The sequence below is a fragment of the Hippopotamus amphibius genome, chromosome 13, assembly GCF_030028045.1.
Source record: "Hippopotamus amphibius kiboko isolate mHipAmp2 chromosome 13, mHipAmp2.hap2, whole genome shotgun sequence".
Lineage (NCBI taxonomy): Eukaryota > Metazoa > Chordata > Mammalia > Artiodactyla > Hippopotamidae > Hippopotamus > Hippopotamus amphibius.
Genome location: NC_080198.1, coordinates 51381646 through 51404297, shown reverse-complemented (window position 1 = coordinate 51404297; position 22652 = coordinate 51381646). Strand labels below are relative to the sequence as shown.

Here is a 22652-nt window from a genome sequence, read left to right as displayed (position 1 = left end):
GTGGTTCTGGCCGCTTCTGAGGTCCAGGGGTGCCCAGGCCTTATCAGGCTCCCTAAGCACTCCACTCCTCTGTCTCCCAGGGTCTGTGCTTTAATGGGAGTGCCTTCCTCCTGTACCTCTCGGCCGCTATTGTGGACGCGTCTTCCGTCTCCCCGGAGAGGGAGAGTCACAACTTCAACAGCTGGGCAGCCTCGTCGGTGAGTGAGCGTTCTCATCCCCACGGTCTCCTCCTCCCTCCCTGAGGCCGCTGCGGATCAGAGCCAGGAGGACAGAGTTACCAGCAGGGAAAAGCATCACCTGCGGGAGGGAGACCTTGGCAATGGACTTCCTGGTTTGAGCATCGTGGGGCCTCCTGATGGCCTGGAGCACAAAGAGGCTGAAAGAGTCCACTTGAGTGGAAGCCAAATGCTGGAACAAAATAAGTATTTGAGGGAGAAAAAACATTTGAGGGATTCTAAGAATAATTCCGCTGCCTCCAGTGTCAGTGGGAGAGAGAGGCAGAAAATGAGCACACTAGGATTCTGTTTAAGTAGAAATGTTTGTTTATGCCCTAAGGATGCCTAGGAAGATAGACCCCAGCAGAGATTCCTTCCGGGGACTGTGATGGACCACGAGGAGTGTGGGATGAGGGGTTCTCCTTTTTAATTTATGTGCTTCCGTACTGTTTGCATTTTTAATCGTTAAGTGTGTATTTTTCAAATTTAAAAAACATTTTAAAACTTTCTCTGAGATGGGCCTTAAAATATTCCATCCACAACAGAAGTACTGTGGGGAGCGGGCAGTTAGACAGGAAGGCCAAAAGGATGATGTTTAAGCTGATGGGTGATACATGGGCGTTCATTGTATTCTTGACTTATATTTCAAAATCTCTATTTAAAGGTAAAGAACATGGGTCCACATGAGATTAAAAACCACAGGTGGTGGCAGCACTGGGCTCAAGTTAGCACACAGCAAGAATCAGCTAGACAGATGCAAACTAGTATATACAGGATGGACAAACACCAAGGTCCTACCGTACAGCACAGGGACCTATATTCAGTGTCCTGGGATAAACCATAACGGAAAAGAATAAGAAAAGGAATGTATATATGTGTATAACTGAATCACTTTGCCATATAGCAGAAATTAATACAGCATTGTAAATCAACTGTACTTCAATAAAAGTTTAAAAAAGAAAGGGGCGGGGAGGATCCGCTGGAACTGGGTGGTGGTTTCCCCAGGAGAAGGCCCGGCGTTTTCCCAGCTCTCCACTCCCACCCCACGTGGGCCCCGGCTTCCTCCCGCCCACTCGGCTTGTTTGTGTAAACTGAGCCGGTGACAGTCTGAGGTTAAGCCTTGGTCTAAAATCACCTAGACTGAATTAGAAGTACTCGGGCTTTTCTCAGATGTACTCCACCATCTTCAGCCCCTCGTCAATGCCCTGGGGTTATTGGAGTAAAACTACAGACTTTCCAGATAGATTCCAAAAGAGGAAAACAGCCTAGCCTGAAATCGTTTCAGAAGGAAGGTCATTGAACCAATGAAGCAGTTTTAGATGAGAAAGCTTGGGGTCATGGGATGCCGTAAGTGCATTTTTCAGTGGAGGTGGAATGATAACTTTTGCTGATTAGGATGTGCCCTAAACCCCCTTTCTATTATGCTTTGTTTTCTCCAGTTCTTCGCCTTCCTGGTCACCATCTGCTACGCTGGAAACACATATTTCAGTTTTATAGCTTGGAGATCCAGGACCATACAGTGATTTGCCATTTTGAGAATTAAAAGGGAAAAAAAGGAAAACTCTCACTGTAAAAACAGCTGTAGGTATAATGTATATTTCCAGAGAATTGTATTTAACTAATGTTTTTATGTACTTAGTTAAATTTGCTCACAGTGGTTTGTCACAATTAAACTGAATACTTATTTGCAAAGTGCTGTAGCAGTGTAGCTTATAATGAATTCTTAAATATCTTGTTGATGGCTTCATAGACCTTATTTTCTTAGGCAATGTATTAGAAATAGATAAATTGCTAATATTAAGAATGCGTCAAGGTTGTAAACCTAACTTTTAAAAATGCCAGATTCTTTTTGATTAAATATTTCAGAATCCAGGGTTCCATGGTGTCTGATTCAAAAAGGGAGACCTGTTGCTGAAGCCTGAGGCTGGGGGGCTGGGGGGAATTCCTCATCCTCTTGGGGCTGCCTGGGGAGATGTCACCAGGAGATGCTGTCTGCAGCCCCCAGGCCAGCGTGGTCGGAGAGACGCATCTCCCTGAGTCTGGGGATCACCAGTGTCCATGATTCTCGCCTGCTAGCTGGTTGGCACAGAAAGCATCTAATGAAGCACTTGGAACTTGCCTTAAGTGGTGCTCTGAGCAGAGTGGCTGATGTGCTTACAGTATTTTTTTTCTAATACAGATTAAAATGAGCTCATAACCATTAAAAGGATAAATACTTCCATGTAACTTAAAACCATCTTGCTGACCACAGAGACACCGGTACCATATTTGGTGGAACATTTCGGACCAAAAGTTCCCAGATCTCCGATCTCCAGCCCGAATCTTTTGTAACATTGTTATTAGATATTATGAGACAGTGGGAAGAACGCTGATGCTGATCGGGAGGCAGATGTGCACTTAGAGGAAGTGTTTTTAGGCAGGATGGCTCTTGCTGGTACAGCACTGTATCTTGGGTGATTTTTCAAACTGAGCCTCTTTTGAAAAACAAAAAACCACAGAAACATTTGTGTAGTTGGTGATAGAGAGAGGGTTCCGCCATGCACCCCGTAGACATGGCCCTGTGGCCTGTGTGCTCCTGCTCATGGGGCAGTGCTGTTTCTTTCTGTTGGGTGGTGTTTGTGTTGATTTTCCTGTTCATGTAATTCCTTAGCCAAGCTCTGTTTTCCCCTATAAAGGACAGTTGGGATTTCTTCAGTGTCTAACGACACCCACCCCAGACCTTTGAGAGGAACAGTGAAAAATGTTCTTGGATTGTGGGTCCAAAGAGGTAGCGGGGAGGGGACACCAAGAGGGAGCAGTGGGGGTGGAGGGTGGGAGTGGGTGGGGTGAGGGGCACGGGAGGCCTCTCTGGGTCCCACACGTGGCCACGAAGCTTCAGCTTCAGCAACGCAGGCCTGCAGGCGATCGGGGCTGCGATCTTTCCGGAGCTGCGTTTCCAGTCATCACCCGGACAGCCTCCAACTTGCTGATTTTGCAAGAAAAGCTGAAATAATTAGTCAGGGTTTGTGTTCTCTGCCTCTCTGTCCATCTCTCCCTCTCACACTCCCAGAAGCATTTTAACCTTGTGTGTACCTGGTGGATTTTTTTTAATTGAATGTAGTTGATTTACAACGTTGTGTCAGTTTCAGGTGTACAACAAAGTGATTCGGCTATGTATATATGATTCGGTATACACACACACACGTATTCTTTTCTTTTTTTATATATATATATATGCTTTTTTTTACATTCTCTATCATTACCTGATGGATTTTTAAAGTACTTTATATTGCAATCAGGTCTCCATAAGAGGCAGAAAAACTGTAACCTAAGAAGTCTGTTTCTGGAAACAGTCATAAAGAAAGAAGCCTGCTTTTATGTTCTCTGTGTGTGTGTGTGCGTGTGTGTGTGTGTGTGTGTGTGATTTCCATAATCATGGCCATATTTATAGAAAGTAACTTCTGGGGTAAGAGGTTTCATAAGCTATGTTAAAATATCCTCTAAATAGACTACAACTGACCATAGACCTTTCCTGAACCAGTAGCACCAAAGAGATCTTTTTTAAGAGATCAGTGATTCATTTTTGTCCGTGCGGGGTGGGGGGGACTTTTGGTGTCCTGTCTTTATATGTGGCTTTTCAAGAGTATGACGCTTTGTGTTGCCTTAAAAGTTCACACCCCAAAACCACCAAAAAACCAAAAAACATTTATTTTTAGCTGAAAGGAAATTATTGTTTCTTCTTTTGAATGCGGAGTTTGTTCATGAATAATTTTTAAGTGTGTGTTTTTAGACAACAAAATGATTCTCTGTTATTCAGCCAAAGCTATACGTTTTGAACTGGGTTTAATTTTTCTCTCGAGAAAGAGGAAAAAAAACAAAAGCAAAGCCACATGCAACACAGCCAGCATAACAAGAGGAATAGCTTTCTGGGGTTGAAAAATGTTATTACAGGGACAGTAAAGCGTGTGCTTACACTGCTGTCTGCATCCTCACCTCTCAGCCCTTCCAGAACCATCACATTCTCTTTGGTAGAGCTGGGTGGGTTTTTAATTTGATGTATTTACTCACTCATGGCAAATCGATGAAATGCTTTAGGTATTTAATCTCTCTCCATTGCTATTTCCAACTCATAGACCCAAAAGGTAAATATTTAGCCAGTCTTTTAAAACTATTAGATCTAGAGACAAGAATGTTCAGTGTCAGTAACTTTTGTACATTTGTAAATTACTCCCTTCATGGGAAAAATCCCATCAGGGTATCAGCACACAAAAGATTTTAAATACATAAAATATGCTCTGCGTAGAGCACAGACATTTTAAAACACTAACCGAAGATGAAGCCCTGGGTAGAAAATCAGTTTAAAAGTCTATTTCTGTTCCCTAGACAATTATTAAATTGAAGAGAGAGATTTTCACAGAAAAAACCAACCCAGGCATACAGGCAGACCTCATTTTATCGCGCTTTGCTTTACTGCACTTCACAGACACTGTGTTTTTTTACAAATTGAAGGTTTGTGTCAACCCTATGTGGAACAAGTCTGTTGGCACCATTTTTCCAGCAGCATTTTTTCATGTTGTGTCTCTGTCACATTTTGGTAATTCTCCCAATATCTCAAGCTTTCTCATTATGTTTCTTCTGGTGATCCGTGATCTTTGATGTTACTGTTATTCATTGTTTTGGGGCACCACTCACCGTGCCTGTATAAGATGGCAAAGTTGATAAATGTGTGTTCTGACTGCTCCACCAGTGGGCCATTCCCTGTCTCTCTCCCTCTCCTCAGGCCTCCCCGTTCCCTGGGACATGACAATATTGAAATTAGGCCAATGAATAACCCTGCAGTGGCCTCTAAGTGTTCAAGTGAAAGGAAGAGTCCCACATCTCTCGCTTTAAATTGTAAGTTAGAAATGATTAAGCTTAGTGAGGAAAGCACATCGAAAGCCCAGAAAGGCTAAAGCTAGGCTTCTTGTGCCAGACAACCAAGTTCTGAATGCAAAGGAAACGTTCTTGAAGGAAATTAAAAGTGCTACTCCAGCAAATAAATGAATGATAAGAGAGCAAAACAGCCTTATTGCTGATATGTGGAAAGTTTGAGGGGTCTGGATAGAAAGAAGATCAAACCAGCCTCAACATTCCCTTAAGCAAAAAACAAACAAACAAACAAAAAAAGCCTAATCTAGAGCCAGGTCCTAACTCTCCTCAATTGTATGATGGCTAAGGGAGGCGAGGAAGCTGCCAAGGAGAAGTTTGAAGCTGGCAGAGCTTGGTTCATGAGGTTTAAAGAAAGAAGCTGTCTCCTTAACATGAAAGTGCAAGGTGAAGCAGCAAGTGCTGATGTAGAAGCTGCCGCAAGTTGTGCAGAAGATTAGATAATTCATGAAGGTGGCTACACTAGACAGATTTTCAGTGTAGACAAAACAGGCTTATATGGTAAGAAGATGCCACCTAGGACTTTGATAGCTAGAGAGGAGAAGTCAGTGCCTGGCTTCAGAGCTTCAAGGGACAGGCTGACTCTGTTGTTAGGGGCTAAAGCAGCCAGCTGGTGATTTTAAGTTGGGTCTAGTGCTCATTTACCATTCTGAAAATCCTAGGGACTTTAAGGGTTACACTAAATCCACGCTGCCTGTGCTCCGTAGATGAAACAACAAAGCCTGGGTGACAGCACATCTGTTTACAACATGGTTTACTGCATATTTTAAACCCACTGTTGAGACCTACTGCCCAGAAAAAGAGAATCCTTTCCAAATATTGCTGTTCACTGACAAGGCACCAGGTCACCCGGGAGCTCTGCTGGAGATGCACAACAAGATTAATGTTTTCATACCTGCTAACACGACATCCATTCTGCAGCCCATGGGTCAAGGAGTCATTTCAGCTTATTATTTAAGAGATACATTTTTCATAAGACTTTGACTGCCATCAAAATCACTGCTATAGGTAGTGATTGCTCTGATGGACCTGGCCAAAGTCAATAGAAAATCTTCTGGAAAGGGTTGACTGTTCTAGATACCATTAAGAACATTAGTGATTTATGAGACGAGGTAAAAAATGTCAGCATTGACAGGAATTTGGAAGAAGTTGATTCCAGATCTCATGCATGGCTTTGAGGGGTTCAAGACTCCAGTGGAGGAAGTCATGGCAGGTGTGGTGGAGATAGCAAGAGAACTAGAATTAGAAGTGGAGCCTGAAGATGGGACTGAATTGCTGCATCTCCTGATAAAACTTGAACAGGGAAGAACAAAGAAAGTGTTTTCTTGAGGTGGAATCTACTCCTGGTGAAGGTGCTGTGAAGCTTGTTGAAATGACAACAGAGGGTTCAGACTATTTCATAATCTTGGCTATTATGCAGCAGCAGGGTTTGAGAGGATTGACTGCAATTTGGAAAGATCTATGGGTCAAATGCTATCCAACACCACTGCAGGCTGCAGAGAAGTCATTTATGAAAGGAAGAGTCAATCGATACAGCAGCCTTCACTGCTGTCCTATTTTAAGAAACGGCCACCGCCTCCCCAACCTTCAGCAACCACCGCCCTAATCAGTCAGCAGCCATTGACCTCCAGGCGAGACCCTCCACCAGCAAAAAGATTGCGACTCCTAAAGGCTCAGATGGTTAACATTTTTTAGCAATAAAATATTTTTAAAATAAGTATGTAATTTTTTAAACACAATGCTGCTGCATACTTAATAGGCTACAGTATAGTGTAATCAGAACTTTTTTTAAATAAATTTATTTATTTATTTATTTATTGGCTGTGTTGGATCTTGTTGCACACAGGCTTTCTCTAGTTGCAGCAAGTGGGGGCTACTCATCATTGTAATGTGCAGGCTTCTCAGTGCAGTGGCTTCTCTTGTTGCAGAGCACAGGCTCTAGGCGCGTGGGCTTCAGTAGTTGCGGCACATAGGCTCAATAGTTGTGGCACACGGGCTTAGTTGCTCTGCAGCATGTGGGATCTTCCTGGAGCAGGGATTGAACCCGTGTCCCCTGCATTGGCAGGTGGATTCTTAACCACTGCGCCACCTAGGAAGCTCTAAACAGAATTTTTAAATGCACTGAGAAACCAAAAAATTCGTGTGACTCGAATTATTTTAATGGTCTGGGACCAAACCCGCCATATCTCTGAAGAAAGCCTAGGGGCACACGTGTGCACCCTGAAAAAAGGCAGCCTGAGAAGCATTTGCTAACTTGGGCTTACATAAATGTTCTGGTTACATTCTGCTGCCGGTTATAAGCAGACAGCTGTACAGGAAGGTGAGATAACTGTTTCAGTGTTGATGACTTAGGATAACGGGGAAGATTAGAATATCTGTGGTTATAAGTAAACTTAAGTAAACTTAGGTGTTTGATATATATAAAAGAGGATCAGGTTTGGAGGACAGTTCTTGGCAGCATAGAGGTGATGACTTTTCAGCAGCTTGGAAAGGTGAGTGCCAAGAAAGTTGAAGAGACATTCCATTTGGAAGGTGTGTTTTGAGAAAACTTTTATGTGAATGGCAGGCTTTTTTCTAGAATATTCAGAATAACAATCCAGGATGTAGCAGACCTTGTCGCTGCCTCCTCGACATCCCTTCTCCCTCCTCTTGGTGTCTGACCACCCTAGTTTTAATTTGGTATCCACACTGCTGACTTACACCCAGCAACTCTGGGGAAAGCCAGCTCCACTGTGCTCTCGGAATGGAGCATGTGGCCCTGCCTAAGCCGAACCCATCCTGGCCACAGCAGCTGGTCCAGGCAGCGGCATACCACCAGGCTTGCTGGGGAGTTCTGGGCAAGGAGGTCTAAGAAAATGTGTAGGCAGGAAATTGTTGGCAAATATTGAGAAGCCAGTGGTGGGTTGAAGGTGACTGGAAGATGGAGATGGAAAAAAACTTCTTCGTGATGACATCATTGAGCTTCCAGCTCCTCCAGCCTAGTGGATGGAAAGCATCTGTACTGTGAGGAAAGGAACCAGGTGAAAAGTACATAGGCTATAGGGATGAAGTGGCACAGTTCCAGAAATAAATATAAATATAAACATAAATATAAACATAAATATAAATATGTGTGTGTGTATATATGTGTGTGTATATATATAAATATAAAGACTTACAAACATTCATTCCCTTGCACTTGAGGATGCTTCTCTTGGGAGTCTGATTCTTGCACAAAGATGCTAATCTTGGTTTTATGTATAATAGGGGGAAAAAATAAATTAGCCTAAAACCCTAACAGTAGGAGAATGGTTCAATAATTAATTAAATCCATTAAATGAGACTTTAGAAATGAATGCACTAAAACCCAAGTTTATTCAGAGTTAGAATTGGTTAGCACCATCATTAGTGATTTAACTTTGTATTTTTAACACATATTTCAAGCTGTGCTTGAACTGTGGTTGCTAGGTTGGTTATTAAATTGAAGATCACTTGTTAAAGTGCTGTCTTTCTAAAAATATATAATGGAGAAAAATAAGTTGTACACAAAAAATCAATGCTGCCACTAAAAACCCTTTGTGAGTAATTTTTAACAGGAAATATTTGTGGTATAATTTGGAGTTTACAGAAGGCAGAGCAAACCAAACTGTAAAGGGTGGTGGGATTGTGGGGTGGTTTTTATTTTCTTTGTTTTTTCTGAATTTCCCCCAGTTTTCTACAATGAGCAGAAAATACCTTCATCATCAGGAAATAACAAATATTTTAAAATAAAAGATAAGAGAAGGCAGTGGTTTCAGCAGGTCAAAAAAAAAAAAAACAAAAAACCAAAACCAGGATCATTATTATTAGTGAGAAAATTAACATCTTTAAGTTCCCTAATAAAGATGGGCAGGTGACCAGAGCAGTTGTATGAAAACCAGTTAGGGGACTGTGCCCAATCCCTTGGTCTCCTTTTGAACGGAAGGGTAGTCATATATTTCGTCATCATATATCTCATTTATGAAAGATTTCATGGATAAAAAAGGAAAAAGAGCCTTCTCTCCTCTCCTCCCTCTCCCCCTCCTCCCCACCCCTCTCCTGATAACTTCATAGGAGTACTGATGCTGATAGAAAACATTAGCACGAAACACTAATTATTGCTTACATTTTTATGTTGCTTTATTACCTTTCGTAACATTTTCAGATTCATTTCTGTTCGAACCTCAAAAATGTGTGCTATCAGCCCATTTCACAAATAGGAACACTGAGGTCCAGACAGCTTCACTTGTGGGCAGACCAGCAACCAAAGTCCCATGTCCTCATTCCAGAGGTCAAACAAACAAAACCAGGACCTTTTTGCAGACTGTCCCACTGCTAAAGCAGTTAGGGGTCCTCCCTTGCCCCATGCTTCCAAATGTGCAGCCCCAGAGCATAGCGAGTCACAGCCAGTGGGGAGCGTTCACAAAGCAGGTGGTCTGCAGGGAGCCTACAGTCCACTGGAGGAGACACAGCAAACACACAGGGAATTATCAGAAAATGAGAGAAAACTGTCCAAGGCCAGCTTCCCTACTCATCCGCCAGAAGTCTCCGTGCTCTCACCAACCGCTGCCAGACACCGGCAGGCATTGGTCTTCGAAGTGACATCCACCGTAGGGTGGACTTTTCAGAGACACACTGGGCAGGGGTGGGGGTATCTCGGGGACCACCTGTGTGAGTCAGTGCCAAATTCCCAAGTGTAGGCAGGAACCAAGTACAAACATCCTGAGCAGGGCAGCAAGCATTGGCAAGGTTTCGTGTCCCTCAGTTGTTTACAGATGTCTCTTGGGGGTACCGGAGGGACATGGGACAAGGCATGTAAGCTGGACAAGGGTTATGAGCAAAGAGGGCAGATCTGAATCAAGGGCAGCCCAGAGGTGTTTGCTTTGTTGTTCGTTTGCTTGCTTGTTTTTTGCTAGGTTCTGGTGCACAATGCTGTTTGCCCCTGTCCGCCAGTGCCCCAACCTGCCAGGCACAGCCGTCTCCCATCCCAGCTATTTCAGGGGCCACTAAGGTGTACTGAATGCCTGAACATGTATACTCTCATTCAGCCCTCACAGCAGCCCTGTGGGTAAGCAGGACCACCGGCCCCCCCCACCCCACCCGCCACACTCGGCTTTGCAGATCTGGAGATACCTGCTTCGAGGCACCTGTGTTCCCAGCCAGATCTAACTCTGAATCCAGTGCTCTTTCCACACTACTCTTTTCTTGAATCTCCAGATAGGTTTCTTCTAATTTTCCCCCCATTTTCAAGTAGAAGATTATTCTATATACACGACAAATATTGCACAGTGAGCACTCGTGTTCAGACTTAGTTTTAACTTGACAGTGAAAGTGATGGGACCTGTTAGCCACACCTGATAGTCACACCTCTTCTTGGGCTCCATGACAATTAAGCATCAGTACATGATAAACAGTTCTTCCACTATCAAATTTAAAAGTCATAAAGATGCACTGTTGTGTTCCAGGCATTGTGACTGGTGCCGAGGATGTCAGTCAGGAGAAAGGCCCAGAAGAGCCTGCACACTGTAGAGGACTTGCTATGTGCTGAGAACTTTCCGGACCTCAATTTATCTAATCCTCATAGGAGTCATGACAGGTGGTATTTTCCAAAGATGACTTGACGGTATCACCATGCAACTTCCTAATCAAATGATGGGAGCCCACGGGGGTCACCTTACCCTTGCTGGGAAGTGGTGGGAAGTCAGGGAAGGCTTCATGGAGGAGGTGGGGCCATCTCAACCCCACATTGAAGGATAAAAAGCTGTTAACCAGCCGTTGGTGGGTGGAGAAGAGAATTCAGACAAACACTCAGAGGCATGATATAGCGGAGGGCGTGACGTTCATTCAGGCTTGAGCATGGGATCCAAAGGAGTGGAAGCTGCTAGATGTGGCTGGAGAGGTGGTGAGACAAGATGGCAAAGGAGGGTGGGCCCCCTCACTCTTGTGAGTGCACCCAGCCCTTCACCCACCTAAGCCCTTGCTCCCCAGGGGGCAGCCTTTCATACCAAGAAGGCATCGTCCCGTGTAGACATCTCTGTGTACTCGGCTGCAGGTATGGTCTGTGGAGCCTCTTACACTGCCAGCCAGCACGCGACTCTTGTGCTGCCAAGCCTCTCGCTCAAGCTTTTAAGTGATCGTGATAAAGTGACTAACACAGAGTGGCCACCACCAATGATTATTTCTGATCTGAGCTGGGTGGCATGTAGGCCAACGGCAGGCAGAGAAACACCGCCAAGTCGCAACTCTAGTGGACCCAGGAAACGACCGTGGTTCTCAAACTCTGATATGCATCTGAATCACGTAGGAGGTGGAGGGCCGACCTTGCCAACACACAGATTGCTCAGCCTCTCACCCCCAGAGGTTCTGATTCAGCAGGTCAGGGCCGGATGGTGGGGGGGACGGGGGCAGGGGAGGGAGGCTAAGAATTATTTGCATTTCTCACAAGTTCCGCGGTGCTGCTGGTTTGGGGACCACACACTGAAAATCACTGATTTAGAAGATTGCTGGAGAACTGGATGAAGGCCTCTGAAAAGAGAAGTTAACCCGTGCTGGGTTTTTCTGCTTCCCTGAAGCCTTTGCTTCAACCAAGACCCCCTGTTGTCTCCATGGTGGGTTTCGAAGCCTTGGCAAAGTACAGAAGTGAAAATGTACATCTATGTGGAAAATGACATGCTATACCAACTCCATGCCTGTGGCATCTAGCACTGTCACAGAGCGCCTGCACAGCTGTCACATTGTCACAGCAGTCCGGAGGTGCAATTATCTTTGTTTTACAGAGAACAAAATGGAGGTACCAGGCACTGTGACTATTGTCAAAACAGAAAACAGATATTGGAGGCAATTTTTTTTGGTCATGAAATTTTTCAGATGTACACCCAAGTAGAGAATATGGTATTATGTTTTCCCAAGTACTTCAACTTTGGCAATGATGGTGCTCAAACTTGAGTGTTCATCAGAATGACCTGGGAGACTTGTCAGAACAGAGATTGCATGAGTATCTCCACATTCTAGAATTATCAAGACTTCGCCACGTGGACAGTCTTCTGATGACAGGACAGCACTGGCATCCAGTGATGTTATGAGGTAGATTTTTGTGTTATCTCCAAACATTTGGAGATATATCAAGTTTGGCCAAGGGTCACTCTTGCTCAAAGAGAACACTGATAACATCTCATTTCTGTAGTCCTGCTTGCTCATTTAAAAACTAACCCATAAAGGAGTGCAACACAGCATCTATAACTCTTTGACAGCTTATGCTAGAGGTAAACCTGTGTTCACCTTGTGACCCAGCAAATCCACTCACGGGTATTTTCCTGGAAGACATAAGAGCTTCTGTCCACCAAAAAAAATCTCACCAGAATGTTCACCAAGGCTTTATTGGGATTGATCTCAATGCATCGTGTTGAGTGAAAGAAGCCCGACACAAATGAGAATAGTCTGTATTTCGAGTATATCAAGTCAGAGAAGAGGCAAAATGAATCTACAGTGGCAGAAAGAGGGAAGGAGGAGCACGAGGAAACTTTTGGGGGGGTATGGGCACAGTATTTGTTGCCGTGGGCGGTGCCTACACAGGTGTCCATAGACACACAGAACAGCTAATGGAGCTGAACACGGAAGGTTTGGGCATCTCAGTGCATGTGAGTTACACTTCAATCAAGTGCCCTCAGCGCACATCCGCAGCCGCACCCACACCAGATCCCAGGAGGCTCAGACCCAGCTGTGCCCGGGCCTCGCCCACCTCGGAAAGGCCACAGCCCAGGGCGTCCGTTTCCCTCCTCTCCAGCCCAGCTTCCGCGCCTCCCCGAGGGCGGGGGCGGCCTCCACCACTCCTGAGCGCGCGGGCCGTCCCGCCCCTGCGGGTCCCGCCGAGGCTGGGTGGGCGTCTCCAGCGCCGGCGCGGGCCCGGGGCGCGTGCGCCCCACTCCGCCCACCCCCGGCCCCCTCGGCGCCCCGCCCCGCCCCGGCGCCCCGCCCCCGCGGCCCCACCCCGCCCCTCAGCATCTGGCCTTCGGCCTCGGCCGGGGGAGGCGGCCCGCGGGCAGGGGCCGCGCGATGTCGCACGGAGCCGGGCTCGTCCGCACCACGTGCAGCAGCGGCAGCGCCCCGGGAGCCGGGGCCGGCGCGGGGCCGCTGGGCGCCAGCTCCGCGGAGGGGCTGCTGGACCCCGTGTACCCCCGCACCCAGGCGGCGCTGCTGAAAGTGGCGCAGATGGTAAGAGAGGCCGGGGTCACACGGAGAGAGGCCGGGGAGGGGACGCGCCCGCGGCGGGAGCATCGCGTCCCGGGCTGGAGTCCCGCGGCCCGAGTCAAGCTGGAAGGGGCTTCCCCGGGCGAGGGGCGCGTGCCGGCCCCGCGCTGGAGCTCGGCGCACCCCCACCCCCGGCCTACTCGCGCGGCCCCCGCTCCGGGGTCCCGAGGTTTTCCAGCCGCTCGGCGGGGCCCGCGCGCCTGGGACCCAGACCGCGGCCAAAGTTCCTGTGCGTCTTCCTTCCTCTTCTCGGGCCGCGCCGCTTCGGACCCGGGCCGGGGGTGGAGAGGGCCCGGGCGGCGGCGCTCAGGCCGCGGTAGCCGACCTCCTCCCGCCCCCCCCATCCATCCATCCCCCGCCCCCGACTCCGCGCCGCAGGGCTTCCTGCTCCGGGCGCAGCCTCGCCCGCGCGCGGGGTCCCAAAGGCCCGGCCTTCACGGGGGGAGGAAGCACTGGGACCCTTGGGGCAGCCGTCCCGGGCCCTGCCCCTCAAGTTCCAAGGGCGGGCGGCTTCTCTGGGCTGTTGGACGGCAGCGGTCCCTGGGGAAGGCCTTTTGGGGGGAGCCGGTACTTATTTGGGGAGCTGGAGTCGCCGCCATGGGGATCCCAGTGGAGCGGGCAGGACGGAGGCATGGGCGCTGCAGGGGCCTCCAGCAGCGCAGACCTTGCCCGGCCTGTGTTCCTGCTCCCCACTCTTCTCTGCCTGCCCGTGTTTTTCTTACTTACGATTTTTAAGTCATAAACAGCTTTTCCGTGTGTTGGATATGTTTTTAAACTTTTCTGGGCTCTTTGTGACTCTGCTCCTTGTCATGTTTGCAGCCAGAATGGTAGAGGGGGAAGTGGTAGTTTTGAACGGGGAGGTGAAGGAGGGGATGTGGGTTAGACACAAGGTTACAGACCCGGAGGCAGGGCCTGCCGCGGTCGGCCAGCCCCAGGTTCTGGACACGGGGTGAGGGCTGCCCAGGCATCCGCAGCTCTGTTACTCTGGGCGCTGAGTGTGTGCCGAGGGGCCTCTGATTTCCTGCTTGGGCCAGACCTGAAGGGAAGAGGGACTGAGTTCCCTTTTCTCAAAGAAGAGCGTCTAGATGGACTAAAAATTAGGAAGTAGAGGTGTTTTAGCTGCTAACAAAAAACTCATGCTGAGCTGTGTTGGTTTTGAGCAAGGCATTTTTTTTGGTTCAGGCTGAGAGATCTGATTGGTCAAATAGAGGGGATCAGCCTACCTCCCCATCTTGAAAAAAATGGGGGTGGACCAGGCTCTACCTGAGCATTAAGAGATGTATCAGGAGCTGAATCATGAGTTTGGTGGACAGAGCTCGTGATCAGAGCCGCCACTTTGGTCCATAAGTTTAATGGACAAAGATTGTGGAGAAAAGAAGCCGTTTCACTCTGAGCTCCTAAACTAGCCTCTTAACTCAGGCCCTTATGCCAAGTTGCAGGTGACCGTGATGGGCTGCTTGTTCCAAAGAGAATAAAGACTTGGAGAATTGCTTCTCTGTGTGTCCAGAGGACTCTCACACTTTCTTCCCTCTCTGGGGACCGCCGTGTATCTGCAGGCTGGTTTGAGCAGACCCCCTGGGAGTAAAGTTGCCCTTGCTGGATGGTCATATTACAACAGAGAGACCATTTAGGACTGTCTGCTTGGGCCCCTCGTCCATCTCTCCATTGTCCTCCCTCTCTTCTTTTCTGGGAGTCTCCCCAAGTCCATTGCTCGGGGAAGGGGTGTCCATCTGGAAACTCACAGAGTATGAGCTGGTGCCGGGTCTCCTGTCATCACCCGGGTCCCTGAGGGGCCTGAGCTGGAAGGGGTGCCCTGGGCCCTGCAGGGATCCAAAGAGCCTTGCTCGGGGCTCCCCCAGCTCTCCTCATCAGTTTGCTCAGCAGACGTTAGTGAGTGCCACGTTCATCTCCATTTCTGCAGAAACAGATGGCTGTGACAAAGCCCTTGCCCTCGAGGAGTCTGTGGTTCTGCCGAGGAGACACACAAGTCCCTAAACTGCCTGGTCGGGGAGATGAAAGCTCTGTGGTTGCCCACATAAGGGAGGAAGGGTGGAAGGAAGACGGAGGTGACATTTGAATCCTGAGAGATGAGTTTGGGTGTGTCGGGCTGGGTGTGCCCTATTGGCCTGTCGATGCCTTTCTTCAGCGTGCGTCAGTCTGAGCTGGGTGATGCTGGGGTGGTGGGAAGGAAGGAGATAAAGCGAGGCGTGGGCCAGCGTTGGGCAGGTCTTCCCCTTCCCACCCTGACATTTAGAAGGAGACTTCTCTCACTTATTGAGCATCTGTTCTCTTCTTACCTCTGTGCAAGTGAGGCGTGTGGAGTACAGCCGTTAACAAGATAGATCCTTTTGGCAGAGACTGTCACATTTGCAGAACCATAATAGGGAAGGAGAATCAGAATGTAGTTTCATAAGCAGTAGAGATGGAAATCTAAGTGTCTTCCAGAAGATTCTTTTATTTTTTTGTTTTTGTTTTTCGGCCACACCACATGGCTTGTGGGATCTTAATTCTCTGACCAGTGATTGAACCCAGGCCCTTGGCAGTGAGAGCACGGAGTCCTAACCACTGGACCACCAGAGAATTCCCAGAGGGTTCCTTTATTTACTCAGTAAATATTGAGCACCTACTGTGTGCTGGGGCAGTGTGGAAAGCAAAGTAAACCAGACAGGTCAGTGCCTGTCCTCTTTATACTGTAATAGGGAAAATAAACATTAATCAAATGATTTTAAACATAAAATTATTAACTGGGACAAAAGCTATGAAAGAGAGGTCCTTAGTGCCATAGAGAATTAACTAGGGGGTCTGCCCTGTCTGGGAGGAAAGGATGGGCTTCTCTGAGGAAGGGGTATTTGAAGGATGAGGGAACAGTGTTACCAGAAGAAGGAAGAGCACAGACAGTGGCTCTGAGACTGGAGGAAGGAGTGGTGACAATGGTTGGAGGGGAGAGAACGAGACTGGGAGTGGTGTGGGTGAGTCTGGAGAAATATGCCAAGACTAGACCATCCAGGGTCTGCCAGATGGAGCTGAGGATATGGTCCTTGCTCTAAGACTATCCTGGAAGTAATCATATCAATACCAACCCTCCATTGAAGTGATGGTTCTCAACTTGGGGCTGTACAGCCCCCTAGGGGTCATTTTGGAACTTTGTGGAAACTTTTTTTGGTTGTCATAGGGGTTAGGACCATATTCTGGATGCCTTTTATTCATATCAGAGTAGTAATGAAGGCATTGCAAGTACTGTCCTAAAGAGATGTGCCGTCAGATGTGTTGAAGGAGCTTAGGTGGGTGTGTGAGTCTGGGGAGAGTGCCTGAGTTTTCTGTCCGGAGAGAGCATCCTGCAGGTTGGAGCAAGTATGGGCTTCACTTGGGTATTCCCAGCCCAGATCCCAGATGGAGTCAGACTGTGGGGGACCGCAGCCTCCGATATAACCATGAATAGACCTGCGAGTGGAGAATGAGCCCGCACAGCCCAGGATGGCCCTCCCCTCTGTGTTCTGTTTCAGATCTATATGGCGGGGAGCCCCACTTTGGTTCCCAAATGTAACCTGCACCCCCATGGCCTGTTTCCTGGAAGCTGGAGAGTGAAGGGCAGCAAAGAACCTCACTGTTAAGAGACTTTCACCCCCAACCCAATCCCGATCCAAGAACAAGAAACTGCTGTCCATCAGTGGTCAAACAAGTAAAGATAATAAGACATAAGGTATAGGCTTTATTCTCGATAACAGAAGTAATCCTTGTTCGTTGTAGAAGCTTTGGGAAACCCAGAGAAGAAACTAGACGCACCCACGCCCTCTCCCCTGAGATTAATATTTAAAGTAAAAATTTCTACAATTTCCTAGGAGACAATTTGCCGTTGTTCGTTTTGTTTTTACAAAAGTAGAATGATCCTGTACACTTTGTAAAATGCTTTTTTCGCTTGATGTGTGACGAATGGTTTCTCATGCCACTTAAGGTTCATCTGCAGTTAGGTTTTCAGCAGTGTTTTTGTAGCCAGTCACGAATGTACCACGGTCTATGCGGCCAGCCCCCTCCTCCTTTTTGTGGCTCAAGGAGCTTCCAGTTCTGCCCTTTCACGACCAAGAAAGTGATGAACTCCCCGGTAGAGACGTTTTGGTGTGCAAAGCTATAAATACTTCCCCGGGATAAATGGCCGTGACCTTTCACAGAGAGAGGAATGGAGTGCCTCTTGCTCTGCGTAGCGTGCTGGCATTAAACAACTGTCTAGACTTGTTCACATCTAGAAATCAATGGTTGTCCCTTTATCATCCAGAAATTTCAAGGAGCCAAATGTGATAGTAATAGTATTTTAAGTCATAGTAGTATTTTTGGTGTCTGATGGTTTGGAAAAGTAACAGTGACGTGGATGGGCTAGAAAGGTGTGTAATGCTTATTTTTTTAAGAGCTTAATAAGAAATGATTTATTTCTTCAGAGTTTACATCAGTGATTGGTTGCTAGTGTGAAAATATCTCTTTTTCAAGAGGTGCAAGGTTGATGGAGTCACCATCATGACATTGGGACACCCTCTATAACACATGCCTTCTTCAACTGAAATCAAAGCACGTAATAAACACATAAGGATCTTACATGTTCTCTTTTGTTCTTTGGCTCTAAGGCGATACCATTGGTCAGAAGCAGCCACATGTCCTTTCCGAAAGCAAGGGGTCTTGGAGAAATCATCTTCTGTGTGTCCAGAATGAAACGAGAGTTGTATAATGTCCACGGCGGCCTCTTTTCATCAACTACTCTTCAAGGCACTTGTGTGTGAGCTCTGGCAGCAGTCTCCGCGTGCATTGCAAGGATGATGGCACCAGAGGGTGTGAGGCCTTGTTTGTTCAGGCTGCAGAGCACGTGGGTTTTCAACTACTGGCAAGAACTCCCCTCCAGGGCACCCCAGATACCTGCCTGCCCCACCCCATCCTGAGCCACTAGCCAGAGGAGATGGTCCTGATGCAAACAGCCGCTGAAGGGTCTACTGGGGGGGGGGGGGGGGGCGTGCGTGGTCCCACATGAGTCTGGACAGAGTGGCACACGGTTTCTGGCATTACAGTGGGTCCTGGAGAACTTCCAGGACATTCCGAGGCCTCCCTGTGGGGGTCAGTGCATTGATTTCAGTTCCGTATCAGGGAAAGCCTCCTCTCTGTTCCCTTCCTCCCAGCCCCCCAGCCCCGCTCTCAGCACTGGCGCTTCCTGCCTGGGTTCCTGGCCATCCATCTGTTTCCTCCCCCTGCCATCTGCCCGAGGTGCTGGCCCAGGCCTCCTGCCTGGGAGCCTCCCTCTGACCCGCCGCCTGCCACATGCTCTCCTTCTTTGTCACCAGTTTGGCTCAGCAGTCCCTTTGCCCGCTGCTCACTCCCGGGCATTCCTCTCCGGGGCCCTTCGCAACCCCTGGCATCGGCAGCCTGGCTCAGGGCCTGGTGCTGGCGGCTGGTCCTCCAGCCCCGGGTCTTCCTGAGAGAGGAGGGCTCACAAGGAGAGGGGCCTCTCCCCAGCCAGGCCCCATCCTGCTCCCTGGCAGAAATCAGCTCTGAGAAGCCTCTCGGCCCCCTGCTGAGAAAGCCTTTCACCTGGTTTGTGTTTTACTCCACAGTGGCAGTGACAAGGTTCTTCCTTTCCCTGGGGCAGCCTTTTACTTTAGATAAATAGAAGGATAGATTGATTCATAGAGAAAGAGAGAAATTATCTGTACAGTGGGTGCCACACATAACCCACGGAAAGGATTGCTGTGAAACTTGAGTAAAGCGGGTATCGTTTTCATTTTTAGAGATGGAGAAAGTGAAGGGAATTCAGAAGGGAAAGGGAAGGGAGGGAGGAGAAATGAAACGCTTTCGGGTACAGAGTGAATTGGACCTTCCGAAAGGCAGAGAGGGACTAAATGTCGCATGACCCTCCATAACCTTTCGCGCGCCCCTTCCACTTGGGTTTTCTTTATTCTCCTGCGGAGGTGGCAACAATACTAATATTGTTTATAGAGAAGTCTTTTCGAAATTTTTCCTCTCAGGTGATGAAAACGATACCTAACTAATTATAATAATAATAGCATCTATCGCACATTGAGTTCCTGTTAGGTCACAGCCACTGGGCTAGGTGTTTTACATGTGTGACCTCATTCAGTCCTCATGATAAGCGGGTCCTGTCATTATCTGCACCTTACAGATGAGGAAACACAGAGAAATTAGGTGACTTGCACAAAGTCACAGAGCCATAAATAGTGAAGCTGGGTTTTGGGCCAGGCAGTTTGAGTCCAGATCTTGAGCTCGTCAAAGGACAGTTTGGGGTCATTTGTTTTCATGATCCACATGCCATGAGGATTGTCCCATGTCGTTAAACGCTATCTGAAAAGGCTGCTGGGATAACCACACATGGTAGTCGGTTGGACCGTGAATTATCCACTTGGCTCCTCATTGGTGGGCAGGCGGTAGCAGAGCTAAAAGGAGGTGCTGTGAGATGTGACAGCAGGTGCGAAGGACAATTTCACCTTTTGCCAGAGATGAGCTCGGCCAGAGTGGGGAAAACCCCTCCCTGGGGGCGGGGGCGGGGGGCAGACAATGTGTGTCACAGTTTAGAAAGTGTTTCGCAGGTTACTCTCTGCGCTGCTGGAAGGCTTAAGAGGAAACCATGAGTATCATCCTTGTGTTTCAGTCCTAAGTTCCTCCCAAGAGGAGAACTAAGATTTGCGTGTCAGCGTTATGATGTCAGGCAGTTTTACATGCAGTTTCGGGTTGTTTAACCCTTAATGACTCTGTGCTTTGTTTATTTTCCTCTTCTCTGGGTTGAATGAAGGCTGAGCGCTTGTGTCACTTGCCCCGGTTACACAAGCTCTCAGCCCGCATTTGAACCTAGGTGTGGCCAAGGCCCAACCCTTCCCCCATATGGTGTGCTGTCTGTCCGTGTATGGCCGACGGGCTCCCAGGCTAGCCCACTGTGGCAGACACACCCTCGGGGGACCCCCAGTGAGTCACAGCCTTATGTAATTCCATCATCTTGAGTGTGGGCGGGACCTGCGCCTTGTTCTAACCAATAAGAAATAGCAAAGATGATGGGATGTCACTCCCATGGTTATGTCGTATGCCAAGGTGAAGGGATGCTGTGGATGTAATTAAGATTCTAAATCTGTTGATTCTGAATTGATCAAAAGGACATTATCTCCAGGTAGGCCTGACCTAATCAGGTGACGGTCCTTAAAAGAGATACAGTAAGTCCCCCACATAGGAACGAGTTCTGTTCCAAGAGTGCGTTCATAAGTCCATTTTGTTCTAAGTCCAACAAAGTTAGCCTAGGTACCCAACTAACACAATCGACTATTATAGTACTGTACTGTAATAGGTTTATAATACTTTTCACACAAATAATACATAAAAAACAAACACACACACAAATAAAACATTTTTAATCGTACAGTCCAGTACCTTGAGAAATACAGTAGTACAGCTGGCATACAGGGGCCGGCATCGCGTGAACCAGCAAGAGGAGTTACTGACTGGAGGAGGGAGAGGGGGTGATAAGCGTGGAGACAGAGTATGGGGCTGGTCGTAGTGGTCCTTTTGTAAACAGCTTGATTGCATCGGCAATGGGTTGTGGTAGGCCGTGGCCATGGCAGAGCTGGAGGATGGTCGGCAATAGGGGATGGATGGCACGTCGCAGTTTCACTCCCGCCTGACGCTGGTGGCACAGGTTCTGGTTCCTTGCTGGTTTCAGTCCTGTCTGCTCTCTTGAAAACGCGATCCAGTGGTAGTAATAGCTATCACTGCGTAGTAGCTCTTTTTTTCTCACCATAGATGACACCGTGGCACTAGACTGTGTTCCGAACAGCTGCTGCAACCTTCATGTACCATTCTGTACTCGGGTCCTGTACCTCAAAAACTAGCAGTGCCTCCTCAAGTAAAGAAAATCTGCTTGCCATTTCCTGAGTCGTGAACCTCCTTGGACATCCTAGGCTTGAAATAAAGATACTCTATATAGTACTGTACAGTAAAGTACACAATAGCACAACCACTTGTAGAGGATGCACGCATGTGACAGCGTGCACCAGACATGTGAACTAACTTATGTGATTGGACATACAAACCCATGTCTGCATCTTTGAAAGTTCGCAACTTGAAGGTTCGTATGTAGGGGACTTACTATACTGGGTTCTTCCCAAAGGAAGGGATGCTTCTGCTGGCCCTGGAGAACTAAACTGCCACGTGGTGGGCATCTGTGGGTCGTGTCTAGAAGCCGAGAGCAGCCCTCTGCTGACAACCAGCCAGAAAACAGGGACCTCAGTCCTATAGCTGCAACAGCGTATGAGCTTCGGTGAGGACCCTAAGCCTCAGATGAAACCACAGTGTGGCCACCACCTACGCTGCAGCCTTGAGCAGAAGACTTTTGCCAGGGTTCCTAAGTGGTGGGAACTGTGAGATGATAAATGAATATTGGTTTAAGCTACTGAGTTGGGGTAATTTGTTATGCAGCGATAGACCTCTCACACACCCACGGAAACCCAGGCCTCCTGCATCAAACCCGGCGCTCTCACGGCTGCTCCTTAGCAAGAAAAGATGGGGCAACAGCCTGCAAGAGGCAGGAGGTACAGTAGCCATTTTTACAATAACAATTATACAAGTTTTTATCTGGGCTGTGGTCTCATGTCATTGAATTCCTGTGGAGTAAGTCTGTTGGTTGAGTTCTTGCTCTAGACATTGTGCTGAATGCTTTAAATGCAAGAACTCACTTGTTGTTACAGCATCCCTAAGAGGTGTCAGTATTTCCACTTACAGATGAGGAAACTGTGTGGGGAATTTAAATACCTTCTGTGCAGCCACTAGATGTGTAAGAACGGCCCCCACCGCCCAGCAGTCCCTCTGTCCTCCAGGGTCCCTTCCCAGAGCCACTGTAAAAAATAAAAATCCCAATGCAAACAGTAACTATGGTTGTACAATTGTTAAAATTGTATTTGTTTTTCTCGAACAGATAACATTACATGATCAAGATTTTAAAAGTGCAAAAAGTCCTCCAGTTCTCACTTGCCCTTCCTGGAGGCTACCACTGATATTGGTTTTTTGTATATCCTTCAGGAGTTATTTTTTTCTGTGTGTGTGTGTGTGTCCATCTGCTTTCCATCTTGAGGATAATTCCACATGCATTTAGTGTATTCTCATTCTCCTCGTTTTCCTTGACAGCTGCATTGTGTCCCAGAGAATGGATTTACCATAATTTATTTAACCAGTCCCCTCTTGACAGACATTTAGGTTATTTCCTGTCTTCCGTTATGTCGTAGTGCTGTTGTAGATACCCTTGTAAGTATCATAGTT

At 47.7% G+C, this 22652-nt stretch overlaps 2 protein-coding genes across 3 annotated transcripts in view; both read left to right on the top strand.

Moving 5' to 3' along the window:
* The window catches only part of CMTM8 (CKLF like MARVEL transmembrane domain containing 8), a 106164-nt gene extending 104260 nt beyond the window's left edge, over positions 1-1904 (top strand). The window contains exons 3-4 of the mRNA XM_057706720.1: positions 81-197; positions 1655-1904. Coding sequence (XP_057562703.1) covers positions 81-197; positions 1655-1738 — 201 coding nt within the window. The 3' untranslated portion in view covers positions 1739-1904. The remainder of the gene's footprint in view (positions 1-80; positions 198-1654) is intronic.
* An 11224-nt stretch (positions 1905-13128) lies between these two features.
* The window catches only part of CMTM7 (CKLF like MARVEL transmembrane domain containing 7), a 48603-nt gene continuing 39079 nt past the window's right edge, over positions 13129-22652 (top strand). Inside the window, exon 1 of one of the 2 annotated variants that reach the window (XM_057706872.1) lies at positions 13129-13328. In XM_057706872.1, coding sequence (XP_057562855.1) covers positions 13170-13328 — 159 coding nt within the window. In that variant the 5' untranslated portion in view covers positions 13129-13169. The remainder of the gene's footprint in view (positions 13329-22652) is intronic. The other variant, XM_057706873.1, reaches the window with a different exon arrangement.